Source organism: Oenanthe melanoleuca, chromosome 6 (assembly GCF_029582105.1).
Source record: "Oenanthe melanoleuca isolate GR-GAL-2019-014 chromosome 6, OMel1.0, whole genome shotgun sequence".
Lineage (NCBI taxonomy): Eukaryota > Metazoa > Chordata > Aves > Passeriformes > Muscicapidae > Oenanthe > Oenanthe melanoleuca.
Window position 1 is genome coordinate 21,370,127 of NC_079340.1, and position 17,155 is coordinate 21,387,281.

Sequence of the window (17,155 nt, forward strand, 5' to 3'; positions counted from 1 at the left end):
ACGCCTGCTGTCCAAGTTATATGTTCTTTTCTCTGCTGCCATCCCTGCCTTCCAGGATGTCTCTGTTTTCCATGGGTGCTCAAAGAGCTTTGTCTCTCCCATGGAGAAACCTTGTGTCCTGCATTCCAAATCCTGGTGTCTGCAGCTCACAGCAAGCGGCACGTGCCTGCATGGCCTTACAGCCTGCGGGGTCCTGTGGGAAAAGAGCTGCTGGTCTTTCCACATAAAAACCCCATTATTACCAGGCGGGGCGTAAAGAGGAGGGACAAGTCTGATTACACAAAGACAAAGGGCTAAACGCTCATTTGCAGTATTTGGACATGGAGTTGCAAAAGGATAAACAAATAAACCCCAGTGCCTAAGCTCTTTGACAGTGTGAGCTTTATTCCCAGTAGCTCCCCAAGGTCTCTTCAATATGTGGGTTAGTGCTACCGAGAGCTCTGTCTTCTGTAGCAGCATCCAGAACTGGTCTACAGGATGTGGCTCAGTATGTGCCTGGTGCTGTCACAGCCAGGACATGCCTCTCAGGGTCCTGAATGAGCCACACACAGTCAGCAAGCAGGAGAGAGGAGAGGGAATTTAGGAAGGTTCTCACAAAGGCAAATCTGCCATCTGCCTTGCTAGACCACCATGAGTGGTCTACGCAGTGCTCATAGTAGGTTGAAGGCTCCCGAATGAAGAGTGTGCAGCTCATAGTCCTGATGATGTGAAATTTGCAGTTTTTCTCTTCTTTAAAAAAAAAACCAAACAAAAAGTGATGAACAGCTGAAGTCAACTATGTAGGAGGAGATATGTGAAATAGAAGATCATGCATAAGAGTTAACTAAGGCTGGAGGGGTGAGATGACAACCCCAATGTGAAGATGGGATGGGTGGATTCGTCTGCTAGGCAAGCATTGCTGTGTTACACAAAGTGAGGAAGTGAGTTTTGGTAGGGGAAGTAATGGAAACGAGCTGAAATGGGACAGGACACTGCAGAGAAGCCAGGGAAGTGTTCTCCAGCAGTAGAAGCTGGCATTAGATGTTCTCCAAAGAAAGACTCTGGAGATAACTGAGGTCCTAAAACACTCAGAGAAAAGTATCACTGTGAAGTGTTATGTAGAATAACATTTTCCTGTTCCATGCTCTGTGTTCCAAACATTTTAGTATATTTTTAGCTGTTACTTCAAGCTAAAAACTAAAAAACTAAACTTATTCTTTGTGCTTAAATTTTGTCCTGGTATAATGGCAGTGTCAACATGAGTTGGGCATTTGTATCTGCTGAACCCCTCCAGGGCTCTCCTGACTAAATCCTTATGCCTGTCCTCCAGGGCAGGGTGGGACAGAACCCCTCCTGAAGTGCCACCTTTCTCTGGGGTCTGCTACAATAATGGGCATTTTGGGCATCCAAAATTTGCAACATAGAGGAGGGTGGGAACACTGTCCACTGCAGAGGCTGGTGGTGGTGGCAGGTGACACCAAGCTGTGCTGGTGGCACCCTGGGCTGGCAGGTCCTGGAGCCTGGAGCTGGGCCACTGCTGTTGGTGTAAGGACAAGCTCTGCAGTGGAGGGCTGCTGCCGTGGCTGGGTCTGCTATGCAAGAGTCTTGAAATGGTGTCTTGTGAATGCACAGGTGCAAGAGGGAATTTCTCCAGACACAACCAACAGTTGAGTTTGATGAGGTGTTAATTAGACCATTCATGCAGCCTGAGCTGTTGCAGAGCAGACCACGTTAGCTACCTACTGCATCTGTGGGTACAGGAATCCCAGAACTGCTCAGAATTTGCTTGGGGAAAAGAAATTGTGGGATTCTAAGGAATTAACATAGATTTTAACAGCAGATCAGGAATCAGACACAAAGGTTAATGCATAGCTGGATAGCCCATTTGGTGCTGGAAGAGAAGAAACACGAGGAAAAGCTATCAGGAAAGAGAGATGCTAAAACGTGTTAAAGCTCAGAACATGTGGTACAAAACTTAGGCTGGCATGTCTGGGTGGATTTGGCTCTGTGCTTTCATGACCCATTGTTCCTCAGCTGGTGCAGTCCAATTTTTGCTGGTAACTCACAAGTTTGAGTGTGTTACCTGCACCATGGCAGGAGCTGCAGCAGTGCTGGCACTTTTGCCCATGCTAGACTGGCCGTTGATGCTCTTTGGCCAGTTTAGGTCCTGAGACTGCTGAATCACCAGAGAAGTGAAAATTTTTCGTGTCTGGAGCTACGCACTTTCCCTGTTTCTCATCCCACAGATCTCAAAGTCATCAGATCTTGTGGCTCCTTGGCTTCTTCTCTGCCCTCTTTCCTTGGTCCCTTTTTGCTGCTGCAGTCACCATTCTGGTCACAGAGCCACAGCCCATCCAGCCAGCTGGCAGAAGTAGGTGATGAGGCTCCCGATTGTCAGTCTTCCCCTTGCAAGGCACAAAACTTTCTCATAATTCATGATTTTACTTCCTCCTGCTCCTGGTTTGTAATGCCTGTGGAGACTTAACCACCCATCCTGTTCTCTGTGTTTTCTTTTGGTGATGTCTTTCCACAGGGGTCTGAAAGGACCCCATTAAGCTGAAGAAGCACTTTTGTCTGTGGTGGTGAAGTCCTTCCTCCCTGCCAGCTGTGGATATGCCGGGACTGGGAGGGGGCATGTCTTAGTTATTTGTAGCAGCCAAGTAGGGGTCAGGTTAATATCAGTCCTCAGCCTTGCTCCTTTCACCCACAAATCAAGCCTAAGCCCAGGTTTCTAACACTTATCTGGTAGAGAGGACTGTTAGCTTATGGTTCATGAAATGGCACAAGTTGAACACTGGGGTTCCACCAAAGGAAAATCAAAGTGCTAAAAATGGGAGAGACTTTGCTAGTGTTTTGATGATAACTGCCCCTGCCTTATGTCTCTGCCATCACGAGGATGAGGAGGGCTGTGCCTGTCTGTGCAGGTCAGCACGCCTCAGTCAGTTCAGGCATTAGCTTTTCTCCAAATGCAGCCAAAGACAGTGTATGGACAGAGCTTGTTTGTTTAAATTCAAGTAAGAAGGATAAATAAGTAACTGGAGTAGGTGGTATCTGGCAAAGGGAAGGACTCTGGATGAATTTTAGGAATGAATGTAGGCATTTTTCCCGTTCTCTTGCTGAGAAGGACTTCTGCCATATTCGACACAAGGGACTTGTAAACACTGCATTTTTAGAAGCTGTTTCTGCTGTTTGACTTTCTTTAAAAAAAGAGTATATCCTTTCTGAATTGTATTACACAAGCTACCACAAGATTGTGGCACAGACTGTACCAGGGCACTCAATAGATCCAGAGCAAGAATTTTGTGCAAAAATTTAAGCCACAAGACAAGGAACTTTAAATTAATGGTACAAAGGGAGGAGCAGGTCACTGCAGCATGAACTCAAGCTCTGGTAGCATTGAACGTATGAGTGACTCAATTCATAAATACGTTGAAATGAGGTGTGAAGGATGTGATGACTCATTTTGCAGTTGATTATATAGCAGGGTCAAGGAGCTGAGATATAAGCAAAAGATTTAGCTCCTGCTCTTGTAGGAGGAAAGAGTTAATATAGTTGTTGCTTCTGAAACTTAATTTGATTTCTGGAATGCCAGAATCCCAGCCACCTGTAAAGGAAGAGCAAAATGGATAAGAAAAGACATTGATGAGATTATGGCACTGTGTTAGTACACATTGTACCTTGGTTCTGATTGCTATCTACAATCTTAGTCATTTCATCTCCGAAAAAATCAAGTAGAAGCAGGAGGTTATAGAGAGGAGCTGAGGATGTGCACAGTGTGTGATTTCTTCACACGAGAAAAGATTAAACAGGCCATGCATCTTCAGCTCAGAAGAGAGACAGCTCAGAGGGAATGTTACTGAGGCCCTAGAGCCTGTGAATGGGGTTGTTGCTTCACAGTGCAGAAAGTAGCTTGGAAGGAAGTTTTGTAAAGGAGGGGGAAGGTTATTCACATGGTATGCAACAGCATTGTGTAAGTCATTGTCACAGGGTGCTGTGGAGACTAGAGGTGAGTCCCTATCTTCCTATCCCCCTAACTCCTTGAGCTCCCTCCAGGGACATAAAGCCTTCCTTGCTGGAAGGCTTGTGCAGCCCTACCACAGATCAGGCTGGCTGAAGAAAGGTGATGCTGAGCAGATGGAGAATGCAATATATTGAGATTTATACCTGGTTCATACCAGACTCTGCAGAATGAAATTCATGACTATCCACTGCAAAGTAAAGGCTTTACAGCCTGTGGCATTACAGCAGTGGGGTCTAGTAAATCTTTCTGCTGCTGCAGCTATTCAGTTGTGCTGCTGGAACCTGAAGAAGTTGGTAAGTGAAGCCTGGGCCTTAGTGACCCTCAACAGCCAACTGAGACACAAGATGAAGTTTTTTCTACCCACAGACTCACAGAATACTGAGGTTGGAAGAGACCTCCAAGATCATCACTGTTGTCTCAAAGGGCAGAAATCTGCCACCCTGCTCTAGGGATCCAGCAGGACACCACCACAAATACAGGCAGACAAGTCTTGTTCCTACATTTGGGGCTTGTGTAGGGTAGAGACTCTGTAGTTCTTCAGGGAGTAGCAGATGAAATAATCCATGTTTGTAAAGTCCAGCACTCAGGAGTCATTCAGACGCTAAACCACCTGGGTGCCTTTACAATAACAACTTGTCTCCTTGTGCAGCTGCATTCTTTGTTAAGGTGTTCCTTTTTTCTTTTTTTTTTTTTTTTTCTTTTTTTAAATAATTTAGAGGATGAATATCTGCAATTACCTGAATGGGAAAGAGATTTCCAAATGTGGATGTCTCTTTGATGTATCAAGAGTAAGCCTAGGACGTTCCAGAGGCTGGCAGCTGAATCCAGACACATTCAAATGAGAAATAACATACTTGGAGGATAATTAACCATGGGAGCAATTTACTTAAGGTTGCAGTAGGTGCTCCATGACTAACAAGTATTGAATCAGGACAGCAGATGTGTTTCAAATATCTGCCAACACTGAAGTGAAAGTTGTGGTCCTGGGAGATGTTGTGGGAGATGCTCTGGAAGAGGTCAGATTTGACCCATGGTGGCACAATACAGAGTTTGTGTGTCAGTACCATCTTGAGGTGTTGCAGCCCTCCTTGTGGTAATACCACCATGCCTGGGACAGAGATATGAGCTGTTACAGCCACTGAGCAATGCTGAATTACATTTTTCTCAGTTTTAGCTCAATGCAGGGCCCCTCGGGTAGCAATGGTGGCCTGGGATGCTGGCACAGAGCCAGCTGCAAGGGTAAGAAAATTGACACAGAGTATTGAGATGAGTTGGATTGAAAAGGAATTTAGAAATTATCCAGTTCCAAGCCCCCTGTCATGGGCAGGGACACCTTTCAGTAGACCAGATTACCCAAGACCCCATCCAACCTGGCCTTGAACACTTCTAGGGGTGGGACATCCACAACTTCTTTGGTCAACCTGCTCCTGTGCCTTATCACCCTCACAGTGAAGAAGTTTGACACCAAATCTAAACCTACCCTCCTCACTTAGATGTCCTTATCAAGCTCAGTGACTTTGTCTCATCCTCAGAATCAAAAACTCCCTACCCAAGATTCCTATTCCTCTACATGTCACTGATATGTTCTGCTTTCTCACCTAGAAATGCTGTCCCAGAGGATTTCAAAGACTTTTCTTGAGGATTTTAACATGTGCCCAGGTTTCTGTGATGTGGAAATACAGCCAGGGGAATTACATGGGAAGGTGTTGGGGCTGCCACCCTCCTGAATTACAGAGCAGTGCTACAGCACTTGCCCCTATTGCCTGCACAGCATGGACTGAGCTTGTCCCAGGGCTCCTGGGAGGGATTTAGTGCACATGTGCTGCAGGGTCAATTGGTGCTCACAGAGACCCCGGTGTGTAGGAAAATGGCAGATTTCCAGTGCCAGCCCAGCCCATCTGTGCAGCACATGTGCAGGGATCTGAGCTCCCCTGGAAGGCTCTGGTTCGCTGTGCCTGCACCATGGAAATCACACAGCCCAGGAAATCCCAAATGCAAATGTGTCACCACTGGTCATTTGGACCCTATGGATCTTCACTCAAAATCTGTGGATGGAGCAGCACAGGTGCTATAGGAATAAAGGGATTAGTTAAATCCTTATTCCTAAAACAATAATATTTGGATACCTCTGCATTACTGCATCTCCACTTCCCCTAGGATTTCATCTCTTGTTCTGCAGTAGCACTTGCTGGCTGCTGGGCTGCCCTAGGTTCCCTCTGGAAGTAGAGACCATTGCCCAAGACATCTGGGGTGCTCCAGGAACTATTCCACCTTTAAAGGCAGGACTTGAAGAATTACCAAAAACTTCACCTTGCAAAAATCCCAACAAAAGGAAAAAGGAAGAAAACAGAAAGAAAGAAAGAAAGAAAGAAAGAAACAGACATGGAAAAGAAAATTTGAACTAGATTAGTTTTATCAAAAGATTTTAGTATTACCAAAACTAACTGATTTATCTTGCTATTATAGATGCAGAAGAGGAACACTAAGCAAGCCAAGGCTTTTCTGCCCTGTTTTTGATCTGCACTGTGCTGCCTGAGTGATGTCCTAGAATAATTTCTCAGGAACTTTTTATCAAGAGGCCAAGTAGCTTCCTAGAGACGTGGGAGATGGATGTCCTGCTTTTGCTGCCTCAGGAGGTTATAATGAGGGCTTGCTTTGCTTTCCCCTGCTCAAACATCACTGTAGACTGTGTATGTCTTCAACAGGGCTATAGGCCCTATGGAAATGGCAAGGAAAACCAGAGAGCTTCTTCCTTTAACCATGGTCTGCTCATGGTTTTGGTCTGAGAGGGAAGAGTGCCAAGCTGAGCCTGAAGAAATGATTCAGTAAAGTCCAGGATGGTTTACTTTCAACCAGAATGTAAAGCATTTGAACTTAGAAAACAAGTTGGTCTAATCTTCAAATCCAATTGCAACATATTGATCTTCAAATTCAATACAGATTGTGTTCATAATTTCAGTTTAGAGTTCATTAGTTCACTCTTATAGACCTTGTGCATTACATTTTATGCAATAGCCTTTGCACAGGGAATTTAAAACCTGAGAACTGGGGTTTTGACTCTTTTGGCGTATTTCTGCACACTTAGTTTTATACAGCAGCAATGCCTCCTCAGCAATATTTGCAAAATTTTCTTTTTTCCAGGTGACCAGTGTGAGTTGTGGGGAGCTCACACCTCTTCCTATGGCTGCAATAGGGCTGGCCCAGCTGATATTCTCCCCCTGCTCAGCTGGGGAGGAACTGTGCCCAGCCATCACATTGCCACCAGTCTTCTAGGCTTGACCCTTAAGACAGATGTAAAAAGCATTTCAGAAAGGCTTTTTCATCTTTCACAGAGCCTGGGAGCTGAGCTCACAGCACTGCTGGGCAGCAGAATCAGGGATGCATCAGTGCTACAGGAGTTTACAGCATGTTATTGTTTTTCCATTTCTAATTGTATCTCTTCCCTCTCTGTCTGCAGGGATTTATTATTGCTGCCTTTGCCAGCATCCTCTTATGCTCCACAGGGTCCAGCTGCCCTTTTGTCCCAGTCTATAATTGACCATGGTCATTAATTTAAAGTCAGAATGATCATTTCCGAGCTATATTTAGCCTGAAGCTTGGTGCTCTTGTTTCAGACCTGATTAGAGGCTCATGTGCTGGAAAGCTGCTGCTCGTCCCTGCCATGACAAATAGTCTGATGGTCTCTCCTCACAAACCTTCCCCTTCCCTACCCTCAGTCATGGGGCTCTCCTTGGGGTGGCTGGACCCAGCACCACTCACCCCTGTGTGGAGCTGGGACAGCTGTGACATTGCTGCTGTGTTCCTGGAATCCTTGTGCATCAAAAGCAGCCCAAGAAAACACAGCATCGTTTCCTTTCTCAGCACATTCTTGAGCTCAAGCAAATGTCTCCTGTCATGTGTGTGCATTATCACTTCCAAAATGCATCAGCCACACAGTGCACGTTGCACTCCTGCACAGACAACGTGCCTGTCCAGTTGGAGTGTGCCTTTATGTGTTTCCACATCTGTGCCCCTAAACACAACAATGTAAGAGCTGCTTGGGCTTCCTCTGCCTGGGCTTCCTCCTGGGAGCTGCAGTTTCCCGAGGTGCTGTTTGGATTGCTGGGCTGGGGAACCAGGGAGAGACCCCTGCAGCTACCAGCTCCTACTGTGGTGGTTCATATGGTGCCCAAAATTAGGAATTGCTTTAGTTTTGGAACTGGCAGTGTGAGCAGGTGGACCTGCGTAGCCTCAAGTCCGACTCAAACAGGACCTGTCTGGAAAAGGTATTTTCTTAGGTCAGAAGCCATCAGGATAATAATACCCATATGTCACTGACTTCTATTGTCTATGGAAGTGCTGTGGTTAGGCACAGGAATGGAATAAACCAAAAATGCACCCAGGTCAGAATCCTATCAGTTTGCTAATAGCCAATGCCAAAGAAAGAGTCAAAAAAAGGAAAGCACATAGCAGTATTAGTCCAGCTTTTCCTCCCTTCCTCAGGAGCTTCCTGAGCAGGAGGTGGCATTTTTGCACGTAATAGCTTTGCTGGGTTTTATTTCCATTTTCTTCCATTTTCCAGTCCTAGCTTGAATCCAGGCAAAGAGTTCCTCATATTAAATACATATTGGGGGCTAAGAAGTATCTCCTTTTAAGATGGTCATTTAAAACATGTTCTTTAATTGCTGTTGAGAGTTGTTGAAGTCACAGACCTTAATACATACCTCAAGATCTTGTTCCTGAAATGCTGTTGTGTTCTGAAAGCTCTCCCTACCTGCTTTAAAATGATGCCCAGAGCTCTGCTGCTGGTTGGGTTTCACTTCATTGTTCTGAGCTGGGCTTGCTACTAGCATTTGGATTAAGTAGAATTTATTTCTCCTATTTAAGGACATAAAGGCTTCATCAGGAAGTATTTGTGGGTACAGTGGCCACCTTTGGTGTCTCGTGATGCAGGATGAGCATTGGTTGTTTTAGAATTTCTCCTGTGACAACACTGAGCTTATCTGGTTTCTTCCTCTGTTTCCTCTAGGTTCATGAAAGTGGCTGGTGGCACAGTGGATGCTGTTACCTGGCAACAGTAGGTATTCACCATTCCTTCTATTTTCCAACTCTCAGTTCAGTGATCACAGATGCTGGGAGCAGAGCTGGAGTGCTCTCTGGGTGTCAAAGGGGCAGATGTGCTACAGCCACCTCCTCTGTCCTGCTGAATTTAAACAGGTGAGGGAGGCTCTGCCCTCCTTTGTCAAGCCTCTCAAACAATTACAGGAGTGGATGTAATAACCTTTACCTCTGTAGCTGAGACACTGAGACAGGATAAAAAAATCACTGCCTGCTAGACTGCTGGAAACGGAGCCCTGAGCTGGGCTGCTGAGTCTCCAGGGGCAGCTGGGAGGACAGGCACCTCCAGGAGTGGCCCAGGTAGGGACAACAAGGAGGCAAAAGCCACCTGTGACAGAGGTAAGGGGCTATCTGAAAGCCCTTTTCCTTTCACCCCAATCACTGTCTCCTCATGCCCACTGGCCTGAATCTAAACTGGTTCATCCAGACAAGGGAGAGGCATCTTGGTCCAATGGTAAACACATAATGCCCCAGCCCCACTCTGCTTTGTAAGGCTGTCCACAGACACACAGCTGTGTCCTACATGCAGGTGGAGCCTAGAGCAGATATCAGTTAACAGGGGATGAACATCCAAGATCCTGGCCCAGCTGAGGCTAAGAGAGATGCTATTATCTGTTTTTCCTCCTGGTCCTACAAATGCTACATTTCAGAAGAGCAAAGGAAGCTCTGAGCTGTAGCACTGAGTGTAACAAGCACCATGTGGAGGGAGAGGTTTTCTTATTTGAGGAAAAATCCAAAAACATCTTTTTTTTCCTCTTATTTCCACCTGCCCCAGTTTGCATGCTGTGGCCAGCAGAGTAGGCTCCCCAGCAGGCTGTGGCTCTCTGCAGTGGGAGTGCAAATGCCCGTGCAAAGGTGAGGCACTGCACAAGCAGTGACCACCAAAACTGATAGCAAGAGGGTTGGTGGGGCAGGCATGACTCTCTGCTGCCACAGAAAGGACACATTTCAGAGACAAATATTCATTGGAGGTAAAAAAAAAAACTATGGTGAGACCATTCTGTTCTCAGAAAAAGTGGATTTGCTGTCATGCTGGGTTATACATCCCATGCAGGACACTGGCATGAGCATGGGAGCCAGGTTCTCAGGTCCAGGGTGTAGTTGAGTGTGCTGCCCACAGGTCTTGTTCCCATGTTAATTCTTCACAATGGCCCTTCATGAGGTGCTCAGGCTGCTTTGCTGAAGGGCAGTAGTGGAGCTTGTGAATCCATCACTTGTAAAGGCCCTTTGGAGACCTGCTCTTAAGCAGAGCTCAGTGGGGTTTAATGTACGAGGTTGTAACAAGCACATCTGTGGTCTCTGTGTCAGTGGGTTAACCTTGGAGGCTTCTGCAGAAGCAGCTGTTGGCATCTTAGAGGAGTTTGTAGCTCCAGACATGACCAGCAACCTGTAAATCCCATTCCTGGAGCTTGGCTTGTCTCTGTGCTTGCCTGGGTGTTTAGCTCCTTGGGTTTGCCTGCCAGGCAGCAGCAGCTTGCTGCAAGGGGGACAGTGGGGTAGCAGAGCAATTGGAGCAGGATTTGTGTTACTTACAGGCTCATGCTGTGCAATGATGATCTATCTCTCATCTGGGAATTTGCTTTTCATGATTACACGATGTGCTGATCGCATTTACTTTGTCCAGGAATTTGCTTTCTGCACCAGGGCTTGATGGCTGGGCCAAGCCCTTGGATGAGCTGGAGGAACAGTCTTCCAGGCTTCAGATGTGGAGTTTCATCTGGTGTGCAGGGAATCTGCCTGCATGGCTGCTTTGAAACCTTTTCTTATAGGATCAGTCTGAAGTGCTTGTCAGGTCAGCTTGTGGTTGGGAGGGCTGGTGCAGCTCCCCACAAGGGTCAGCAGAGCTGAGCTGCTGCCTGCTGACCCATTTCCCCTGCAGTGTTCCTGCTTCTTCCCCCAGCCAGGGTTTGCAGCTCTGGAGATAGCACTTGTATGTGATTGTGAGGACTGGCAATGGCCACAGCTCTGAGCTGGGCTTCTGTACTGTTTATGAATAAATGTCAAAACAGTGTCTCATCCCTCTGCTCCAAACAGCAAAACAAAACAAAACAAGTTCCTTTGTATCCAAGAAGAAAATTATTAGCAGGAAACTAAACCGCTGTTTAATTTCAAGTATGAGTATTTCAGTTCCAAACCCTAACATTCTCCTGGGATATTGGTTATAAATTTGTCAAATCTGTTATTCCTTTGAAAAGTCTGTGCTCAATCCAGAATGGGAATTGAGAAGGGAATATATTGCAAGGAGCCCTATTCTCTGTGTGAAAACAGAATATATCTGAAATACAGTTGATAGAAAAGTGATACTGGGTAGAAATAAAGAGCTCACTGGTGAGCCTCACTCACTCAACTGAGTGTGGTTTCACTTGCATACATAACACAACTCAGCATGTGTGCCTCCCTCTTCAGAAGTAGAGTGCTGCTGGAGAGGGCTGTGTGAATGGCTTCAAAGTGCTCAGGGAATTTCTTCTAAAGGAGGGTGTGACAGTGGCTCCCAGAGCTTTGGCATTTCCCTGGTGATTTAGATTGTTATGTTTGGTTATGAGTAAATGCAGACCCCATCAGCCTTTGGATGTGGGTTTCCACTGCTCAGAATCCTCCCCACAGCCATCTCTTTGCTCTGTGCTGGTGTCCTCACACATGGTGAAGATTCATTGTCCACTTAAACTGGCAGCTGTGCCCAGTTCCATCTCCAGACACACTCTCTCAGTCTGCACAACTTGTTTTTCATTCGAAGTCTTGCACACAGCTCCAAGTTTGTCAAGTTTAATGGGCAAATCCTCATGCAATGTTGCCTCTGAAACACAAATCCCTATTACTTATGGGGAAAGTAAATGTTTGCATCTTCAAAACTCATGGACATCTGTCCTTGTGGCTTCTTGGAGAATACCACTTTCTCTTCCAAGATAGAAAATCACTTATCCTATGTGGCAAATCAGAGGTGCCAGACACACAGGCATGTATGAGATGTTGCTTAAAATGCTTTTGCCTGGCTTGGTTTGGTGACATCTCTTCTGGCCTAGTTATGTTGTGTGTGCAGGGGTAGATGCTGACAGGACAGATTTCCCAAAGGTGCCAGGAGAGAGTTGCCCAGCATGGGCACACCCACCAGTAAATATACCAAGGATGTATATTTGGGCTCACATCAGCCTGCTGAGAGTGCTCAGCGTGCAGTGTCTTCACAGGCACTGCCTGGAGGAAGGGGCTGCAGGAAGGAGTCTCTGACCCATTTGCACCTGTAAATAAACCTGGTCAGGTTTGTTTGCCCACTGGCTTACAATCCTCTTCACTGTCTGATGGAGGGAACAGTTTCTGGCAGCACCATGGCCCTGGCCACCAGCATATTTCCAAGCAATGCCAGGGCAAGGCTGGGGAGATGCCACAGGCCAAGGATGGCTCCCAGTGGTGGGGCAGGCAAGTGTATCTTGTCTAGGGTTAGAGAAAGGCAGTGGGTGTGAGTTGTGCCTTTGGGGCCAGAGAACAGCCCCAAATCACTCTTCATGCATTTATTAGTTGACTGGTGGTGAGCAGCACCTCTCATTGTGCCTGCAGGTGTTTGGAAGGAGCAGGTCCCATCCTGCCTCTCTTCTCCATGAGAAGCAGTGTGGCTGCCCCACATCCTGTGCTCAGACACCCTCTCCTGGGGAAGATGCTCACGGCTCAGGGCCACCTGTCAGCAGAGGTGTCTCAGTTTCTCAGCTGCAGTGGCAGCAGGGTGTCAGTGAGGATCTGCCCTGCTCTGCATCCCTGGCAGGGGGGTGCCCTAATTCCAAGCAGACTCTCCCTCTAGCAGCAGGCAACAAAGTAGATCCGGAAATTCCTGAGCTTTGGGAAGTGGGCTTTAATGTAATTAACTGCAACAGAAGAAGAGGTCAGATAATAGGGGCAAAGGTTTCTCTTTAAAATTAAGGAGGATGTAAATGAAACCAGCTGCCCAGGAGTCAGTGCACTACCTTCATTAAACAGTGGTACAATGCTTATGGTCCCATGCAGAGAATCATGGATCTTGCCAGAAAATAATTTTAAATGCAACACAAGACCTGGAGGTGAGAGAACACAGACATGTAGCCAGTGCCCAAATGGCCCAAGTGCTCTGGTGCCTGGCACTGTCCTTCTCTGGGAGCTGGTGGGGAGCTGCTATGCAGCCTGGCCTTGCAGCCTGCTCAAAAACAAGGGCATTTCTGACTGACAGCTGTGTTCAGCCCTGCCTCAATACTGTTCTCAGCTCATCTTTGTCCCATGCCACAGTTCCACCCATGGAGGCCAGGAATTGGGGTGGTTCATTTTCTAGCATTGGCATAAATTCTTGCCCAGCCCTTGGCTGAGTCCTTCCCCTGCACCACTCTCTGGTTTGGCCACCTCCAGAGCAGCCCAGTCACACCTCCCTTTGCACAGTGTGCTGATCTCATCTGGGTTTCTATGGAATAGTCAAATTATGTTTTTAGAAATGGAGTAATGTAAGCAGAGGGGGGAGAATTGATTTCAGCTTTGTATAATAGGCATCCAATAGGGCACCCAAAAGTAGATGTGTGTGGCCTTTCCTTCAAGATGTATGCCTCATCTGGGATTTAGTTGCTAGACCCCTCCTTTTCTTGGCTGGCTTTTCTCATGTTCTTGCAGACTGCCTGTTCACAGAGTTAGTGGCATTAAACTGGGGGACACAGTGGCCCATCTCTGTATATAATTGGTCCATATCTACTCTCTCCTGATGTCTCCTAGGCTTCAGGGCCAATTCTGTTGCTGTGCCATGCCCAGAGCCCACTGAAAGAGCTGTCAGCATGTGTTCAGACAAACAGCTTGTCCAAGAGCTGCATGTGCTCTGCCTCTGCCCCTGTCCATGCTGGGGAGAGTTTGTCCATTCATCTTCTGGCTGGACTTAGGAGAGGAGGATGTGAGTGCCATGGACCCTGGCTCTGCTCGGCTGCCTGGGGAGGTATTTGTCAGTGCTGGATAGTCTCTGCAGCTGCTGCTGGCTTTTTTGGAGATTGAAGAGTTGTGACTGTTTTAGGTTGTTGTTTTGGTTTTTGGTTTTTGTGGGTTTTTTTTAAAGTCAAGTGCACTGAGTCATTGTAAATACCAGCAAAAAGCTGCAGCCTTTACTCCAAGGAATAATCCACGCCTAATGAGCTCTTCTCCTGCTTTAAAGGCCTGACAGTTTTTTGCATTTTGTGGGTTTCTATACTGCCTATAATGACTGGTTAAAGTTGCCAAAAGGAAGTGCCCTTAACTCAATGAGATGAAACCTACAGCTGGAAACCCATTCCTGAGCAGCCAGGTATCAGCACAGACCTCACTTCCTCTCTCTTCCTCACAAGCCTTGTGCAATTGCTGCAATTTTCCCTTTTTCCTAGACTGGGGAAGATAAAACTACCTGTTGGCAACTGAAGACTTCCCAGGCAGATTTGCAAGAGATTCTTGCCCCTTTCACTGAAGCCTGTAATTGTCTTCATGCTCTGTTTACACACCCAAAGCTGAAGTGTTCCCCTCTTCATGCTGCCAGGAAATATGCTACCAAGAATTCCTGATACTGAAGCAGGAATACTAACACTTCATTTCTGCTCTTCATGTCTCTACCGGTCTCTGTTTCTTTGGGTTGTTAATGAAAGTGTATAAAAAAAAAAAAAACAAAAAAACAAAAAAGTGACCGTGGCAGGTATTCTAGGGTATTTCTCTTCCCTGTAGGGTCTGGGCTGTGCTGAGAACAACAGCACCTCCCCAGGCTGCCTCCACCTGATTTCTGCGGGGGCAGAGCCTCCTCTGGGTCTGCTGCTGGTCCTCTCCCCTTGGCAGTGGAGCTGCATGTCAGAGCAGTGCTTGAAGAGGTGATAGAAGGTCCAAGCTTATCTTTGCTCTCTGAGGGGTTTATCCTGGCTCTGGGACCATATTGGCCAAGGAGCTAAACCCTGCAGAAAATCTGATGCATTGGGGAGGTCATACACAGACTGAGGTCTATCTAACTCCATCTTTTCCCTGTGAATGCAGCCTTTTTTTTATGTCTTTCAGCCAGTTTTCAGCCCAGGTGATGGGGTTTTAGTCCACAGCAGTCTGAAAAAGTCGTTTCTGTTCAGTTTTTAAGTGCGGTGCTAAAATCCAAACATCTGCCATCCCCAGAGAACAGTGCTTTGTAATTTTGTCTTAAAAAGTAATCTGTGTAAACCCCACCACTGCCTGCTGCTCACAGATCTGCTCTCCTCCCAGCAGCCAGTGGTTTGACAGTGTTTAAGTAATCGGAATGATTTTGAACACTTCCTAAATTCTCCCAGGAGATTATCTCTGCCCTTAGCACCTTCCAGTCACCATGGATATACAGAAATGCCTCTTGCCTCCTTACCCAGTCACACAGTGTTGGGGTGTGCTTGGCATGTTCCCATGCTTTGCTGGGGACACAGCTGGGACTGCACGCCTAACAGAGGAGGTTCCTCTTATTTAATGCATTTGCAAGTTGAGCCTGTAATAGAATTCTGCTCTGGGACACTTAGGGACTTGGAGCAGGGAGACACAAAAATCCTCTCCAAGCACTTGTGCGTGTTGCACATGTGCCAGGTGCTCTGTCTGAGGCTGAGTTAGCCCTCAGCATCCTTTGGGGATGCTCCTGCATTCCAGCACCCAAGTGAAACAGCCACTACAACTGCTACAGCTGCTCACTGGTGCAGATGAGATGCATGTCATGGAGAAAGCAGCCCTGGAAAGGTGAATCCACCTTTCCTCAGAGCCCAGGTCTTTAGTCCATTCTGCATCCCAGCACCCATAGCTGCACTGGGGTCTGCAGGGAGAGAGAAGTGTCTGTGTAACTCTAGGTGAAATCTGAGTGGATGTAGATCCACTGAGGGGTGCAAGGCAAGTGACTAAGCCCCACCAGCCCCAGACAGAGCTGCTGCTGTTCTTGGGAACCTCCATCCCCCCAAACATGGCTCTGACATACTCCAGGGCTTGCTGTGGTGAGTGGCTGATGCACAATGCAGATTTGGGAGGAGAAGGTTCATAAAGTTTATCTTTCAAAACCTATTTATCAGAAAAAAAGGCCAGCTCAGGGGTATGCCAGTCCTGCAGCAGGCATCCTGTTCCCTGCAGGACTGGCAGGAGCCTCTGGGAGATGTACAAGGGCTGCCATTTCTCTTTGCATGGAGAGGTGACAGCCCAAGACTCTTCCTCAGGAGGAGCAGGTTGGGATTTCCTTTGGACACAGGATATGTGCAGACAGGACAGAATGCTTCAGCTTATGTCCCAGAGCCAGGAGACACTTCAGAGCCTTCCTCTCACACTTAGAGACAGATGATTCACATCATTACGGGCAGCACTGTAGCTGTACTTCATAAAATCAAGCACATGGAGAGCAGGAATCAGCTCCCTGTATGGGAAACACTCCCTGGCATTCATAGGCCAACATCCCCAAAATTCATAGGCCAGAAGGTATTTCTGTGAGAGCAGGACTTCCTCTGCTGGTAACAGCCACACATCTCTTGACAGGGGTAATTCAGCTGTGGAATTTTCTGGAAGAGCAAGCAAGGAAAGTGCAGGTTGTGCAAAAGTGCTGCAGAGCCTTTGCAGGTGGCATTTTGCTCGCAGCCTTTAGAATACTGCCCCCAGGGTTTCACCAGCAAAAGAAACTGAAAAACTTCCCATGGCTCCTGAAGTGTAGGATGCTCAGTGTTCAGGGTGTGTCCATCCTGTTTTGGAGACTGAAGCATCTGCCAGACAAGCATGGCCAGAGGGCTGGGATAAGACAGGGTGCAAGACTCCCCCAGAGCAAAGGAAGCTTCTTGCTGTGGGACAGCAGCAGAACAGGAGGACGTGGTTTGGGGGCAGAGATTTTTCCAGCTGTCTGACCTTGTCTTCTTATTTCCTTCCAGTTACTACATTGATGGTCGAGTGGCCAAAGTGACAGACTTCCTGAAAACACGCCTGTTAGACACACTGTCAGACCAGATCAGGAAAATCCAGAAGGTGAGTGAGTGCAAAGGGTCTGCAGGGGCGAGGGGACAGCATGTCTGTGGTGCCTGACTGTGGCACAGCTCATGGCCAGGGCTCAGCATCGACCCTGGGGAGCTGGTGTGGGGTAGG

At 47.2% G+C, this 17,155-nt stretch overlaps 2 protein-coding genes across 5 annotated transcripts in view; both read left to right on the plus strand.

Moving 5' to 3' along the window:
* DNMBP (dynamin binding protein) overlaps positions 1–14,714 on the plus strand; it is a 232,417-nt gene extending 217,703 nt beyond the window's left edge. The window contains exon 17 of the transcript XR_008840839.1: positions 14,701–14,714. The gene's annotated coding sequence lies outside the window, so the exon portion shown is untranslated. The remainder of the gene's footprint in view (positions 1–14,700) is intronic.
* The window catches only part of HPSE2 (heparanase 2 (inactive)), a 106,071-nt gene that overhangs the window by 73,344 nt on the left and 15,572 nt on the right, over positions 1–17,155 (plus strand). For all 4 annotated transcript variants that reach the window (XM_056495100.1, XM_056495099.1, XM_056495098.1 and 1 more), the window contains 2 exons: positions 9,009–9,056; positions 16,945–17,038. In XM_056495100.1, the coding sequence (XP_056351075.1) occupies positions 9,009–9,056; positions 16,945–17,038 (142 nt within the window). The remainder of the gene's footprint in view (positions 1–9,008; positions 9,057–16,944; positions 17,039–17,155) is intronic.